Source organism: Xiphophorus couchianus, chromosome 13, assembly GCF_001444195.1.
Source record: "Xiphophorus couchianus chromosome 13, X_couchianus-1.0, whole genome shotgun sequence".
Classification (NCBI taxonomy): Eukaryota; Metazoa; Chordata; class Actinopteri; order Cyprinodontiformes; family Poeciliidae; genus Xiphophorus; species Xiphophorus couchianus.
The window spans coordinates 3,031,435-3,045,980 of NC_040240.1; the positions used below are offsets into that span (position 1 = coordinate 3,031,435).

General features: G+C 38.0%; 1 protein-coding gene across 9 annotated transcripts in view; it reads left to right on the forward strand.

Annotated features, from left to right (window-relative positions):
- esr2b (estrogen receptor 2b) overlaps positions 1-14,546 on the forward strand; it is a 76,164-nt gene that overhangs the window by 38,829 nt on the left and 22,789 nt on the right. For 4 of the 9 annotated variants that reach the window (XR_003597782.1, XM_028035534.1, XM_028035540.1 and 1 more), the window contains exons 2-7: positions 2,793-2,848; positions 2,928-3,152; positions 5,837-6,343; positions 6,877-7,076; positions 7,168-7,284; positions 7,801-8,151. Coding sequence is in view for 8 of the 9 variants with exons in the window: in XM_028035534.1 (XP_027891335.1) it covers positions 5,916-6,343; positions 6,877-7,076; positions 7,168-7,284; positions 7,801-8,151 (1,096 nt within the window). In the remaining variant the exon portion in view is untranslated. Of the gene's footprint in view, positions 1-2,792; positions 2,849-2,927; positions 3,158-5,836; positions 6,344-6,876; positions 7,077-7,167; positions 7,285-7,800; positions 8,152-14,546 lie in introns of all 9 variants that reach the window. The other 5 variants (XM_028035536.1, XM_028035539.1, XM_028035535.1 and 2 more) reach the window with 4 other exon arrangements.

A 14,546-nucleotide genomic window follows, 5' to 3' on the forward strand; every position in this document is an offset into this window, starting at 1 on the left:
TTTATCTTTTCTCTCTCTTTTTACCAAAAACTGATTGATACAAGTTATCAATCTGGGGTTTTGGTCTCAACTGTCCATTTTTTTAAAATATAATTTTGTTTACATAGACTAAATAGTTCATTTTATTTGTTGTTTCTGTTTTATTTTGGATATTTCAAATATCTTCCAGTTCCCGTGTTTAAATGTTCATTATAATTTTAAGTTTACTGATCTTTGAGAATGTGCTCTTGCATTATTACACCATTGAGAAAATGAGAAAATAATTTTTGTATTTTCTCATTTTCAACCTAATGCTTGGAAATGATCTCAAAACAACATTATCACAATAAGTTCTGGGACAATTTATCATCCAGCAAAATTTATCATGACAAGCCTAGTTGCAGCTCATGTTAACCTCACTTTTCAGCTTTTTATGTATATACTATAAGGAGAAAAAAGTTTTGTATCATTTGCCTTCTACGTAATCATGATGAACTGTTTGGTGTCCGCCACATAAGATCCCAATGAAACACATTAAAGGTTGTGATTATAATATAAGAAAATGTGACAAAAGTGTTAAAAATGCTTTTCTTATGTAGTATCAGACACAGTGAAGCACTTCCAATTAGTTCCTTTATGCCACTTGTCCAAACTTGTCTGAACATGCTGCAAAGTGTTGTGTCCTTGAATAATACTGCTTGCAGAACCAGGGTGTTGTTTTGTCTGTTCCTTGCAAAAATATATTTTTTTCTTTGTTCAGGCTCTTCATAGTTGAGCTCACTGAGCATTAAAGGAACATTTTCCCTCAGTTTTCTTCTGTGACTAAACCATCACTGAGATCCATTTCACAACAAGAAAACTCAGAGGTAGAAAAAGACAAATATCTGTTCTCAGCAATCCTTTTCTCAGTAATTCGATATGTAGAGTGCTGAAAAAAGCTTACATACTGATTGGTTTTGTTTTAGATTTTTTATCACTCTTTAACATTTCAGGCTATACAAATATGTACAAACAGCTGTAAAGGAAGTAAGCTATCTAAACCAACGTGGGCCTATATGTAATTGCACTCTTTTTTTAGAGTTAAACCCACAATTATTCATACACCTGTCAGGTTTAGGGTTAAGGCAATCTTTTAATTTGACCAGCATGTTTCTCCTGGAAGCAATATTAATGTTGTGGAGCAGCCCCGCTACAGTGCTGACTTGAATCTGATAGAGAATATGAGGAAGCTTTAGATTAGGGTGATGGTAAGGAGTCCTTCCAACCTCAGTAACCTTGATCTCATAACCAACAATACATTATTAACAGTGACTGTTTTTAATAGTTTGAGAGGTATCATTAAATATATGTATATTACCAATATATAATTACCAATAATAATTAATTACCACTAAATATTGCTCTTTATGTACTGTATTTTGAGTGATGTCTTTCTAACTTCCTCATTTCCATAGTTTTGGGTGATTAAACAATTACTTCTTGACTAAATGAAAATATTTTTAAATATAAATCTGTCAGGGAAGACCATCAGAAAAAACAACTTTCAGGAAGTTTTATTCAAACCTTTTTTGAGGAATTTTTCAAAGGACACATTTTACTCCACAAAGACAATTCCTGGCCTTTGGTCGTCTCAAAAATATATACTGTATTTGCATTGATGTGTTGTAACCCTCAGGTTTTGGTCATTTATGACAACTTACAAGCTAATGAAATATTGAAAATATATTTGTCTAAACCAATAACATATTAATGGAAACTTACAGATGTTGATGTCATCAGTGAACCATTGAGGCTGCTCAATGGTATCACCATGTCAATGTAGCATTTGTGTTAAGATATATTTAATGTAGGGTATAATTTTCACATATTCTCCTCCATTCACAAAATGGATACAGTCTGGTGTAGCCCTATAAATCTTAAACAAGATTTATACTATCTTGTTTAGGAAACAAGATAGTATAAATCAGTTTTTACTTTATCTGCCAACTTCTATCTTCATTCTTCTCTTACTCCTCACTCCACTGCTGTTCTGCTCCCCAGTGAGGTCGTGTCCTGCTTAAATTACTGCAATTCCCTTCTTTCTGGACTACCACAGAAAACCCTCCATAAATTACAATTGGTTTAAACTTCAATCCACTAAATTACACCTATTTTACAACAGTTCCAATGGTTTTCAATCCTATATTGCATCAACTACACTACACGAAACAATTTTGGAGGATTGTAAATACAATGTAATTCATATAAGACTATATTAATATATTAGACATCAAATAAACTTTATTATAATGGCAAAATACTATTAACACTATTTACTGTCTAACAGTAGTAGACAGTAAAAATCGCAACATAACAAAATATCATAATATTTATCCAAATGTGCACGATGTGATGTATACATCACATCGTGCATATGTGTCAGGAAATGCATATCTGGTCTACACTGGTGATCAAAGTGTTACCGATTGTAAGTGTCAATAAAATAGTTTATTTCTTGAAAAAATGTATGTTTATTTCTAAAAGACAGAATAATGTATTTTAAGTTGTTTGGTTCACGTTTTAAGATTTGTGTTAAATGATTGTATTTTAGTTCGTGTCAAATTATTTTTTGTCGAACGTTATCGCGAGATTTGTGTGCATGTGTGAGGCTGCGGCACTTAAATAAGCATAGAAGCAGAAGCCTGTGCCAGAGCTATGTGTAGCAGCCTCATGTCCTGTTGTCAAGGTGTTTTGTAGTTATGTTTGTAATGTTTTGTGAATTTATTGGTTATGGTGTTTTAATGTTGTTTTAATTACTTAATATTTTGGTTTAGAGTGAACAACGACAAATTAATCGTTAAAGACCTCTGAAGTGGCAGGCGGCCACGAGGTAACCTTTGTCAAAGCACGTGTCAAGTGTCTGTCTGTGAATGTATCTATGTCTAAAGCTTTGTCTTTTATTTCTGTAGTTTTCACTGCATTTAATAAAGAGCCCGTCTTAAGAAAGCCGTGCCAGAGTTGTCACTTTGGAGCTACAGTGAAAACTCGCCCAGCCAGCGCCTGTAGGAAGCTCATTAAGAAGACGGCAGCTGCAGTGAGTGACGGTACCGTGGTGTAACACAAGAGGGTGCCATTTGACAAGCTCACCGTTCACAAGAAGTCAAGCACAGCAGCAACAACCTTGTACAACTGAAGTAAGGTGGAAATTAAGAAAGGACAGTGTTAAGAGTAAAATAAGGGTGGTTTAAGTGATGTTTAAAGCCACAATAAGTTTCTATAACATTTGTCAAAAGGTTACTTATTTTCTACTGAACTTCGAAGTGATGTGTTGTTGTTAAGAAAAGAGTGTTGTGTATTTATCTTGAGGTCAAATTAATTGTGAAGTTAACAAAGTTCTTTAAGTTGAAATACATCTGTATTAAGAGTGAAGCTCATTACAGGTATAGTAAAAAGTAATATTCAAGTCACCTAAGTTAGAATTTGTAAGGAGTGTTTTGCAACATTTCCAGTTTACTAAAACTTGCAAATATGTTTTGCCACAGTGTTGTGTGTGTGATGCTCGTTCCATGTTTTCTGTTAAAGTTTCATGCAACCATGTGACTGCTTCCTAATCCAGCTGTCAGTATGATTTCAATTCTTTGCTCTTTTGTCAAACGCATCTTCTTGGGTATCTGAAATATAAAAGAAATATACATTTTACATTCTCCTACACTGGCTGTAAAAACTACAGAATGAAAATACAGAATGGTTGATGGGTTTTGAAAATACAGTTCTTTACTGTGATCTGAAATGCGCATGGAAAGTATATGGGACGTGATTGGACCGTTGGATCACGTGCGGAAATTTACAGCTGTACTGTAAATTTTTAATGTACAGTTGCATTGTGGGATTTTTAACGGCTGGAGGCGGCTAGAGGGCGGGCCAACAATGACTTTCACCAGGTAAGTACTTTTTAAAAAACATTGTATTGCAGTTTTGTGTTTGTGTACGAAAATATATTTTATGTGGTTATATTGAGCTACTCTCGCTTGTTTGCTAAAGCTAACTTTGGTTATTTCTCAGCTAGCATTATGTGCAACACAAATGCACAGGTTGTTTTCTCTGTACCACGTCCTCTCCGTATATGGACTCATCACTATTCATGATGCATCCCACTACTGCTGTGTCGTCGGCAAACTTCACTATATGACAGCTGGGATTAGTTAGATCAGTACATTATTGCGAGTTAAATGCAAAGCCTATTTCAAGGGAATGCAAAAGCATTGTGAGAAAACTCAACAGTTAAAAAAAATCCTCCATGTCCCCTAAGGGGCTCTGTACCTATCACATAAAGTTAACAAATACAAATCAATACTGTATTTAAAATTGTCCCTGCTTTTTGTTTTTACACCCTTAATGTCATGGACGAACAGGCCGACAAGACAGATCACACCATGAAGGTACTTGTGGTTCATAATCCTACGGCTGAGGTGGATCCCTCCGTGTTCATCTGGTCAACAGACTGGTCTGGAGACATAACAGTGAAGCTGTCTATAAGAAGGGACAGAACAGACTGGACTTCTTGTCATCTGTTGAGGCAGCAGCATCAGAGTCAGGGAGCTAAAAAGCTTCAACAATTGAAGGCTGATTCTGTTTGTTTCTCTTCTTGGGACGACTGTGGAACCTCTGGAGATCATGATGCAAAAAAGGATTCTTAAAAAAAATCAAGAAAATTATGGACAACCCTGACCATCCTCTTCATGAGACTGACTTGGGAAAACAGTGTTTTCAGCCAGAAGCTTCTTCAAATTTGCTGTAATACAGACCGCTACAGGAGATCTTTCCTTCCTAAACCCATCACTAACTACAATAACTATTTAATTAAATGAGTTGCAACAACATTTAAATTTCTTTATTGGATCAATAAAGTATTTTTGAATTGAACTTAATTGATCCAGCAGAAATATCAGTTGTGATTGAGGGAAATGGAAACTTGTGTAGAATCCGAACCAAAGATTTTTTATTTTTTTGATTGCCAATGATTGCGTAGCACTGTAAAAAAACTGTTCAAGAGATATGTATCTTTACAATTATTTTACTTACTAAAATGTGGCAGGTTAAAGCTGCGTGAAATTTAGCATGTATAATTATTTATGATGTTTATTTGTTAAGCATGTAGTTTATTAAATAAAGGTTGGTCTGACCTTGTATTGCTTTTCTATGTAACTTTTCAAGTCAGTAACAGTAAATTATCTTTATTAATAAATAGGTACAATTATTAACTACATTAACAATGAAGAATAAGGAAAACTATTACTCAGATTTTTAAGGTAATTTGATTTGAAATATTACCAGAAATGTTAGATAGATTTGACCAAATTTCCTTTAGTGTTTCAGAGCTGTTGGCATAGTAGATACTCTTTACAAAAATGTTTTGGTCAAATTTACCCAAGCGGATTGTTTGCAAATCTTTTTATGGATAAATACTATAAGTTGTATTTTACAGTGTAGAAACTACTCCTCCTTACCTTCAAAGCTGTCCACAACCCTCACTCCTCCATATTTTTTGGATTTCCTTCACATTGCTACACCTGCCCCCACCCTCAGATCCTCTTCTTGTATCATCACATTCATTTTTGTAGTTATTTTTATTGTGTCTATTATATTGTGTTTTTATGTTAAATGATGTAAGGTGACATTGGGTGTTAGAAAACGTGCCAATAAAATGTATTGTTATTTATTATCATTTTAGTTGAGCATAGTTAAGATGAATTAGAATTAATATGACAAAGTTGATGAGTTACTAGGTGAAAGTGGCTAAAAAAGTTTTCTCTCAAATAGAGAGAATAAAAGCTATATCATTTACTCTATTTCACATTTTTTTCTGTTTCTGCTACAGGATTTATGTCCAGCAGAACATGTAGAGCAACGAGCTGCAAAGTCATACAGATCAATAAAGGCATCATCATCCGCTCAGCATGGCGTCTTCCCCTGGGTTAAGTGTTGACCCTTTACTCGTGCTTCAGCTCCACGACGAGGACTACAGCAAAGCTTCAGAGAGGCCGACCTCACCAGTACTTCTCCCTACTATGTACAGTCCTCCAATGGGCATAGAGAGCCACACCGTTTGCATACCCTCTCCATACACAGACAGTAGTCATGACTACCATGGACATCCTCCCTTAACTTTCTACAGTCCTTCGGTGCTGAGCTATACCAGAGCACCTATCACTGACAGCCCACCATCCATGTGTCCCCCTATGAGTCCCCCTTCCTTTTGGCCCTCTCACAATCACCACAGCATACCTTCTTTGACTCTGCACTGCACCCAACCTCTTGTCTACAATGAACCAAACCCACAAGGACCCTGGCTTGAGTCAAAATCCCATGGCATGAACCCCAACAGGTAGGATGAAAAAAATACACTGATTAATGGTGTAATATTGGATGGATTTGTTTTTGAAAGTGTTTGACACAAATGCTGAGTTGTCTTAAACCTGAACCCATAAAGAACCTAGACATCTAGAAATAAAGTGAGGAATTCTGCATTCTGCTGTACAACTTTAAAAATGGTGATTTAGTTTCTCTATTATATTCAATAAAATGGGTTTTGAATATATCTCCACTTCCCACTTTTAGTCTCAAAAGAATAATTTACTATCCACATTAAAATATGGACCACTTTGTGCTGGTCTATAGCATACTGTATATAAAATTTGTTGACTTTAATGGGTAGAAATGGTTTTGCAAAGTAATGTAATCAGTCATTACATATATCAGACAACATGACCACTGCAATGGTGATTTCATATGTACCAATGATATATGCAGTTTCTCAGGTAATAGAGTTTGGTGGAGGATAAATCACCAAGGAATGATGAGGCAAAAGTCCATGATGTCAAGTTGTCCTTTTCACTGAGTCTGTGCTTCTTCCTGCAGCTCTGTCATCAGCTGTGACAAGCTGCAGAGGAAGAAATCAGAAGAAGCAGGAGAAGGAATAAAGTCCTCTGCATGTTCATCTGCTGTAGGGAAAGCTGACATGCACTTCTGCGCTGTCTGCCATGACTATGCCTCTGGGTACCACTACGGTGTGTGGTCATGTGAAGGTTGCAAAGCTTTTTTCAAGAGAAGTATTCAGGGTATTAACTCTTTCTGAACCTCCTGTCTATGAATTTATTTGCTTTCTAACTATAAAAAAGACTTTATCAGGTCTTGTTCCTCTTTTCCCAGGACACAATGACTACATTTGCCCTGCCACAAATCAATGCACTATTGACAAGAACCGACGTAAAAGCTGCCAGGCCTGCCGCTTACGGAAATGCTACGAAGTAGGCATGATGAAGTGTGGTAAGCATAATTTTACTAATATTCTTTTCATTTTGCCATCTTGCGGTAGTGTTAACATTTGTGTTAAAGAGGCTTAAGGAGTACAATATCAGGCTTGGTGATTCTATATCTACAAACTCAGTATGTTATAAAGTTCTACAGGAACATGATATTGATTCTTTCATCTAATGACATCAGCTACACAACTCAGGACATTTATTTACGTGGATATTTTGGGGCCTTTTTGGGTAATTGGCATGTGGAAACCTATTGTTGAAAGAATGCCACTACACTGTAGGAACGCTTTTCCTCATGAATGAAGCTCTGAACAACTATCACAACCACTGAAGACACAGATCTAACGCACATTTATAACGCCATTAATTCAAACTGAGGAGTCTGTTCCTCTTCAGGCCAGTGTGCCATGATGTGAAGTCGAGCAGCTGACATTTTTTTTCGCAAATATGACCTTCTTTTAAAATATATATTTGCTAGATTAAAGGAGAAGCATTTCCCTTGCCCCACTACATTATTTAGGTGTGAGGCGTGAACGCTGCAGCTATCGAGGGACCCGACATCGTCGTAGTGGACTCCACCTTCGAGATGCAGCAGGCAGGAGTTTGGTAAGGGTCGGGATGGCTCCGCAGGTTCAGCGCCTCCCCCCGATGGAACTGTCCCTTCCCCCTCTGGCTCAGCCAAGCCAAGGTAACCAGCCATTCATGAGCCCAGCAGAGTTCATCTCCCGAATCATGGAGGCAGAGCCCCCTGAGATCTACCTCATGGAGGACCTGAAGAAACCTTTCACTCAGGCTAGCATGATGATGTCTCTTACCAACCTGGCGGACAAGGAGCTGGTACTCATGATCAGCTGGGCCAAAAAGATTCCTGGTGAGATGGCTCAAATGTCTTCAGATTATTTACTGCTGCTCGTCTTTAGCTAGATAGAAACTTAAAGGTTTCTAGGTGGAAAATCCTGACTTTATCATTTCACCTCTAACATGGAAGCACATAAAACATTAAGGCTGGAGGCTTCCTTTCCCTGTTTCTTGATCTTTCCATCAAGTTGGCTTTTAGTCCAGATCACTTCACATTTGTATCTTTTTTCTGTTCTGCTTTCATTCTGCTCTGTGTTCTCCCTGTTTCTTTTCTCTCCCCATATTCTCTCTCATCCTCCCCCTCAGTCACAGTTCAGCCCAGCAGGTAGCTTACAAACCAGTGGTTTTGAATAAAAATAATCTTGCCAGAAGTTTTTTTTTTAACTTGATTTGTGTGATTTTGTACCTTCCCTCTGAAGTGAAAATGAGTGCACATTTTCTGCTCTGACAAAGACTAACAGCCAGCTACAAGTGATCTAGGTACTGTCTGTCAAGTAAAATGCAGAACTGTTGTTCAGTTTTTTATTTTTAAATTGTAATTATTTCTTGTTGGTCTCTCCTTGTTTTAAACATTGATGCACTAAGAAAAGTTTAATTGGTTATGAGGAGAGCATAAATTATATGTAGATGTTTCTGCAGTTAACATCAAGTATTCCCTCCCATTAAACTGTTTCCCATTTTGTGATGTAATAACCACAAGTTTCAATGTATTTTATTAGCATTTTATGTGACAGACGAAGACTAAGTAATGCCTCCCTTTCTTCAGGTGTAAAGTAAAAGGAATATGATACATGGTTTTCAGTTTTTTATATAAAGAAATTGTCACTGTTTTCAGGCTCCAAGTGAGAACTTTATAAAACCATGTTCCACCAACATGCTGGTGGGTGGTCAGAGAGCCCAACGGGTGCTGCTGGTGCATGGCAGCATTGCTTCTTGTCAGTGTGCCCCAGAGCAACTGTGGCTTAGTAGCCACACTCAAACCATGGGGCACACTGGATCTTACCACTACCAGCATGTGAATGGGTGAATGACGGGATGTAGTGTGAAGCGCTGTGGGCTCCTCTGAACTTTATGAAAGCGCTATACAAGTACTGGCTATTTGCCATTTGTTTCTAATAGCTTTGATCAGCTGGTAGAGACAAATCTCAAACAAAGAGACTGATATTGCCCAATCTCCTTTGTGAAACAGCTGTAGCTCTGTCTGATTTAACAGAGAGCTTCTATGGGCGTAGAAGTTCAAATGTGGCCACAGTTAAAATACTAGTTCGATTGCAGGATGTCTTCCCTCTTTGTGAACAGCTGTAGATGATTGAATATCTTTTACAGCTAAACAATCTTTGAACTACACCATTTTAACCTATAGCTGACCTGGCTGAATTATAGTGCTGAAAATTTTGAACAAGATTTAAATTCCAAGTACTCTCTCCACAATACTACTTTCAAAGTAGTTCACAGGACTAAATAAAAACCTATTACCTTGCTGCCATGGCCTCTAACTGAACTGCCATTTGTTTTTACCCTGCTGTGGAAACACAATGGTGAAGGTAGACTAAGAAAACAATCCTATTTGAAAAAAGTTGGGAAGCTTAATATTTTTTGCCCAAAAATGCCAACAAATATCACTCAAACCATGAAACCACCACCACCAGTCATTGATACAAGACATAATCTAGGCTTTTGTCTTGTTTAAAGGGGCAGTCTTATGTGTTTTCCAACCACATAGTATATCATTTCATAGCACAATCAAGTAACGCTGTTACCTTCAGTAACAAATGACTTAAAAGAAATTTGATATCTTAAAATTGGGTCTCTCTTTAAGCAGCTCCTCCTCTTTCCAACACTCTGGGTTCAGGAAGTCATCACAACATCGCTTATCTATTTAACCTTTAAAAACATTTTATCAGTGTTGCTCTAAGAAGTAGCTCCTATGATAGGGTGACCAAACGTCCGTATTTCCCGGGACATGTCCGTATTTCACGTCCTGTCCCGGGCGCCCCGGGTTTTTTTTAGAAAGTGAGGAAATGTCCTGTTTTTTAAAATTTCCTTCATTGGACCATTAAATTTACAGGCACTAGGGCACTGCGCACTGCGCTGCGTGTGACGTACGTGCGACGCGTCAGTGCGGGCAATCCTGTTCTTAATCAGAAGATAGATAGCGTGGCTATCAGTACGCCAACAACATGCCAAAGCGCAAATGTATGGAGTTTTCCCGCTTTTAGTGCACCCCCCCCCCCCCCCCCCCCGCTCCAAGGTGTTCTGGTTTTCGCAACCCCCCCCACCACGCTCCACTCCAGGTTGTCCTTGTTTTCCCAAATTAAAATATGGTCACCCTATCCTATGATGAGCTCAGCAGATGTACAGTTCCACCAGGTGTTTGCTAGTTGCTGCTGGCTAGTCTGAAGGACTTGAGTAAGGGCATCACGGGGAGAGCGTAGCTCTGTGAGGTGGAAGCTCAGAAACTTGGAAATTGCAGATTCCAGGAAGAGCTTCTTCACTTATGGAGGCACTAGGTCCACCCAACCATTTTGCACAGCTGAATGGTTGCCATGTAAATTAGAAGATTTCTTAAACATGCATAAAAGAATCAAGGCAACATTCTAGATATATTTTTGATGAGGGAATAACATTGTAACATGATGTAAAGCTTAAAAAAGTCAATTTTACATAATACTGTCCCTTTAGCACAAGGTTCTGACCTTGTCATCTGAATGTTGCTGTTAACATGACTAGTCTTTGTGAATAGTATCATCAAGTCCATGTTAGCTGAGGATGGCAGCTGGGTTGGTGCTCTGCTGCTGTCAATCATCTACTTCAAGGTTTTACATATTGTAGGTTTACAGTTGTTGCTCTGCCAGTGGTTCTTAGAGCCATTGTTGCTCCTCCATAACCTAAAACAGTCACCCATTCCTATGTGATCTTTGACAAGGTATATTTATCTGTACAGCTGCTGGTTACTGCATATTTTCTGTTTGCCAGACCATTATCTGTAAACAGATAAAGATGAAAGATAGTTGTTGTGAAAATCTGCTGAAGGAGATCAGCAGGTTATTAAATCCTCTGACCTGGAACCAATGACCACTCCATGTTGAATGTCAACTAAATCCACCTTCTTCATTCATATGCTCACTTTGAACTTCAGCAAGTGGTCTTGAAATCATCTGCCTGATTTCAACCATGTTATTGGTTATCAGAGGTTGTATACTGTATCTGTATGTACAGTTGAGGTAAAAATAAATAAAAATGTTGAGGTTTTTCAAAAATTTCTCAAGCACTGTTAAACAGATCCATCTTCTTCCACTTATCTGGGGTCTGATTGAAGCAGGAAGGCCAGATATCTCTCTTCCCAGCCACTTGGGCCAGCTCCTTTGGGGCCAGTGGCACTTTTACAAAAATCCTAGTTTTTTATTTTGGACGCACTTTGCACACAAAAACCAAATTATTTCACAAAAGCTACCCAGGTCAAAATAATAGCTGACAATAAATAATGAACTTAATGTCACCGTAATAACTGACATTTTTATTGAACAATTCAAACCACTGCTTTGAGCACACATAACAAAGTGTGCTTTCACTTTGTTATGATCACCGTTTGTAATCAATAAATCAAGGTAAATCTAAGGTTTGTGCTATACTTTATACGCAGTATAAAATTCCCATTGACTATGTTCAAACTACAGGCTTTAATATTAGGTTCTGATTTTTTGTGAAATTCAAATATTTTTGCATGTTTGTTCACATAATATACATTCACCAGCCTCTTTATTAGGTAGACTTTGATGGTACTGGGTTGGATCCCCTTTTGTCTTCAGAACTGCCTTAATCCTTGGTGGCATAGAATCAATAAGGTACTGGAAACATTCCTCAAAGAGTCTGGTCCATATTGACATTATAGCATCATGCAGTTGCTGCAGATTTCTTGGCTGCACATCCATGATGCAAATCTCCACATCCCAAAGGTACTCTATTGGATTGAGATCTGGTGACTGTGGAGGCCATTTAAGTACAGTGAACTCATTGTCGTGTTTGAGAAACAAGTCCAAGATAATTCACACTTTGACATGACATGTTATCCTGCTGGAAGTAGCCATCAGAAAATGGGTACACTGTGGTTATAAAGGGATGGTTATGGTCAGCAACAATAATCAAATAGGCTGTGGTGTCGACACGATGCTCAATTGGCACTAATGGGCCCAAAGTGGGCCAGGAAAATATCCCCCAAACCATTGCACCACCACCTGAACTGTTTGTACAAGGCAGGATGGATCCATGCTTTCATGTTGTTGACACCAAATTCTGATCCTACCATTCGAATGTCGCAGCAGAATTCGAGACTCATCAGAGCAGGCAACAGTTTTCCAATCTACTATTGTCCAATTTTGGTGAGCCTGCACGAATTGTAGCCTCAGTTTCCTGTTCTTGACTGACAGGAGTGGCACCCAGTGTGGTCTTCTGCTGCTGTAGCCCATCCGCCTCAAGGTTTGACATGTTATGCATTCAGACATGCTCTTCTGCATACCTGGATTGTAATGAGCGGTTATTTGAGTTACTGTTGCCGTTCTATCAGTACGACCATTCTGACCATTCTTCTCTGACCATTCTCCTCTGACCTTTGGCATCAACAAGGCATTTGTGCCCACAGAATTGCCGCTCACTGCATATTTTCTCTTTTTCGAACCATTCTCTCTGAACCCTAGAGATGGTTATGTGTGAAAATCCCAGTAGATCAGCAGTTTCTGAAATACTCAGACCAGCCCGTATTCAGCCATGCCATGTTCAAAGTCACTAAAATCACCTTCCTTCTGTTCTGATGCTTGGTTTGAACTGCAGCAGTCTTGGCCATGGCTACATGCCTAAATGCATTGAGTTGCTGCCATGTGACTGACTGATATAACAATTGCATCAATGAGCAGTTGGACAGGTGTACCTAATAAAGTGGCCGGTGAGTGTATGTGACTTGAACATGATATCCTGTGTGAACTGCGAACAACCTAAAAAATGTTGAAGAAGAGCATGTGCACACAGTAATGTCACATATTGCAAGCACGCTCAGTGTTTGCTGAAATAAACATGGACGCTTATGGTGGAGCATATCCTACAGTGGCCGACAGGTGCAAACACGCAACAAACAAGTCAAAAACAAATGCAACAAAGAAGAGATGCAAACAAAAAAATCTCCTTCCGTCGTTTGCTGTATTTCATTTGTGGTTATAGTCTTTTTTGTTTGCATCTCTTTTTTGTTGAATTTGTTCTCCACTTGTTTGCTGTGCGTTTGCACCTGTTGGCCATCCTATGATTTTAAAACTGTTGTCTGACTGGAGCCAGGACATTAACAGCTTAATCTGCATTATCATTGTTGTTTTCCTTCCTTCTTGCACATATCAAGACGCAGGTCACATTTGAAGAGATTAAGGGTTTCATGTATAAAAGAGTTCTTTTCATAGTAATAAAATTGGCGCATAGACAAATTTAGAAAAGTGCGGCACACAAAAAAATTCTGATGTATAAAGCCCTGCATATACCTGCGCATGTTTCCTTTATGAATTCCAATTTTTCGAAATAGAGGGCAGCTGCTGGTCCGCTATGTCGCCACCCTTAAATAGGTGACATGTTAAATTAGCATAAATACCTCGCATGACTGCCACTACATGAAGCAATAACTATGGCAACGGTTCTTGCTTGTAGCATTAGAAATGCTTATCATAATAATTCTTATATATTTTATTTCAAAGTTGCTTTTAAGGTACCCAAGGTTACCTCACAAAAAATAAATAAACATAATAAATTTTAAAGGAAAAAAAGAAATTCAAGTGAAAATCCATGTTTGAACCGCAGAGCATTCAAACAACAAGGTGATCAGACACCTTTCCTGTGAATCAGGAATCAGCTGAGATTCATCTTATACAGAATACACATCTTTATAAGATGTGCATAATTTTATACACATGATTTCTTTATCATGTGTATAAGCTGCGCATGATAGAGGAATCATGTGCAACTTATACACATGATTCCTCTATTTAGAACAAACTTCTACATTCCTAACTCACTATAAAGGACTCTGTCACGAAAATGTAGTGTCAAATAAGACAGCCCTGTAAAGAAATGGCTCACACTTTGAAAATTCCTAGTGTAATCCATTACATTGCTTTCATGCGAATGCCATTTGTTATCTTTCTACATAAGCTGTGTCCGATTATCCTTTCTGAAAAGGATTTGATCCAAAATCAGAAATGCTCTGATGCAAATTTTACAGTTTTTCTTGAGTGTTTATTGGAACTTGAGACACAATGACCACAACATGCAAGTCATGTATTATAGAAACGTTTTGCCCATTGTGGGTTTTTTGATTTGTGTGTAGGGTTCTGAAAGTTTGGGGCATGCTTTCCGAAAATGTGTGTAAACAATCTA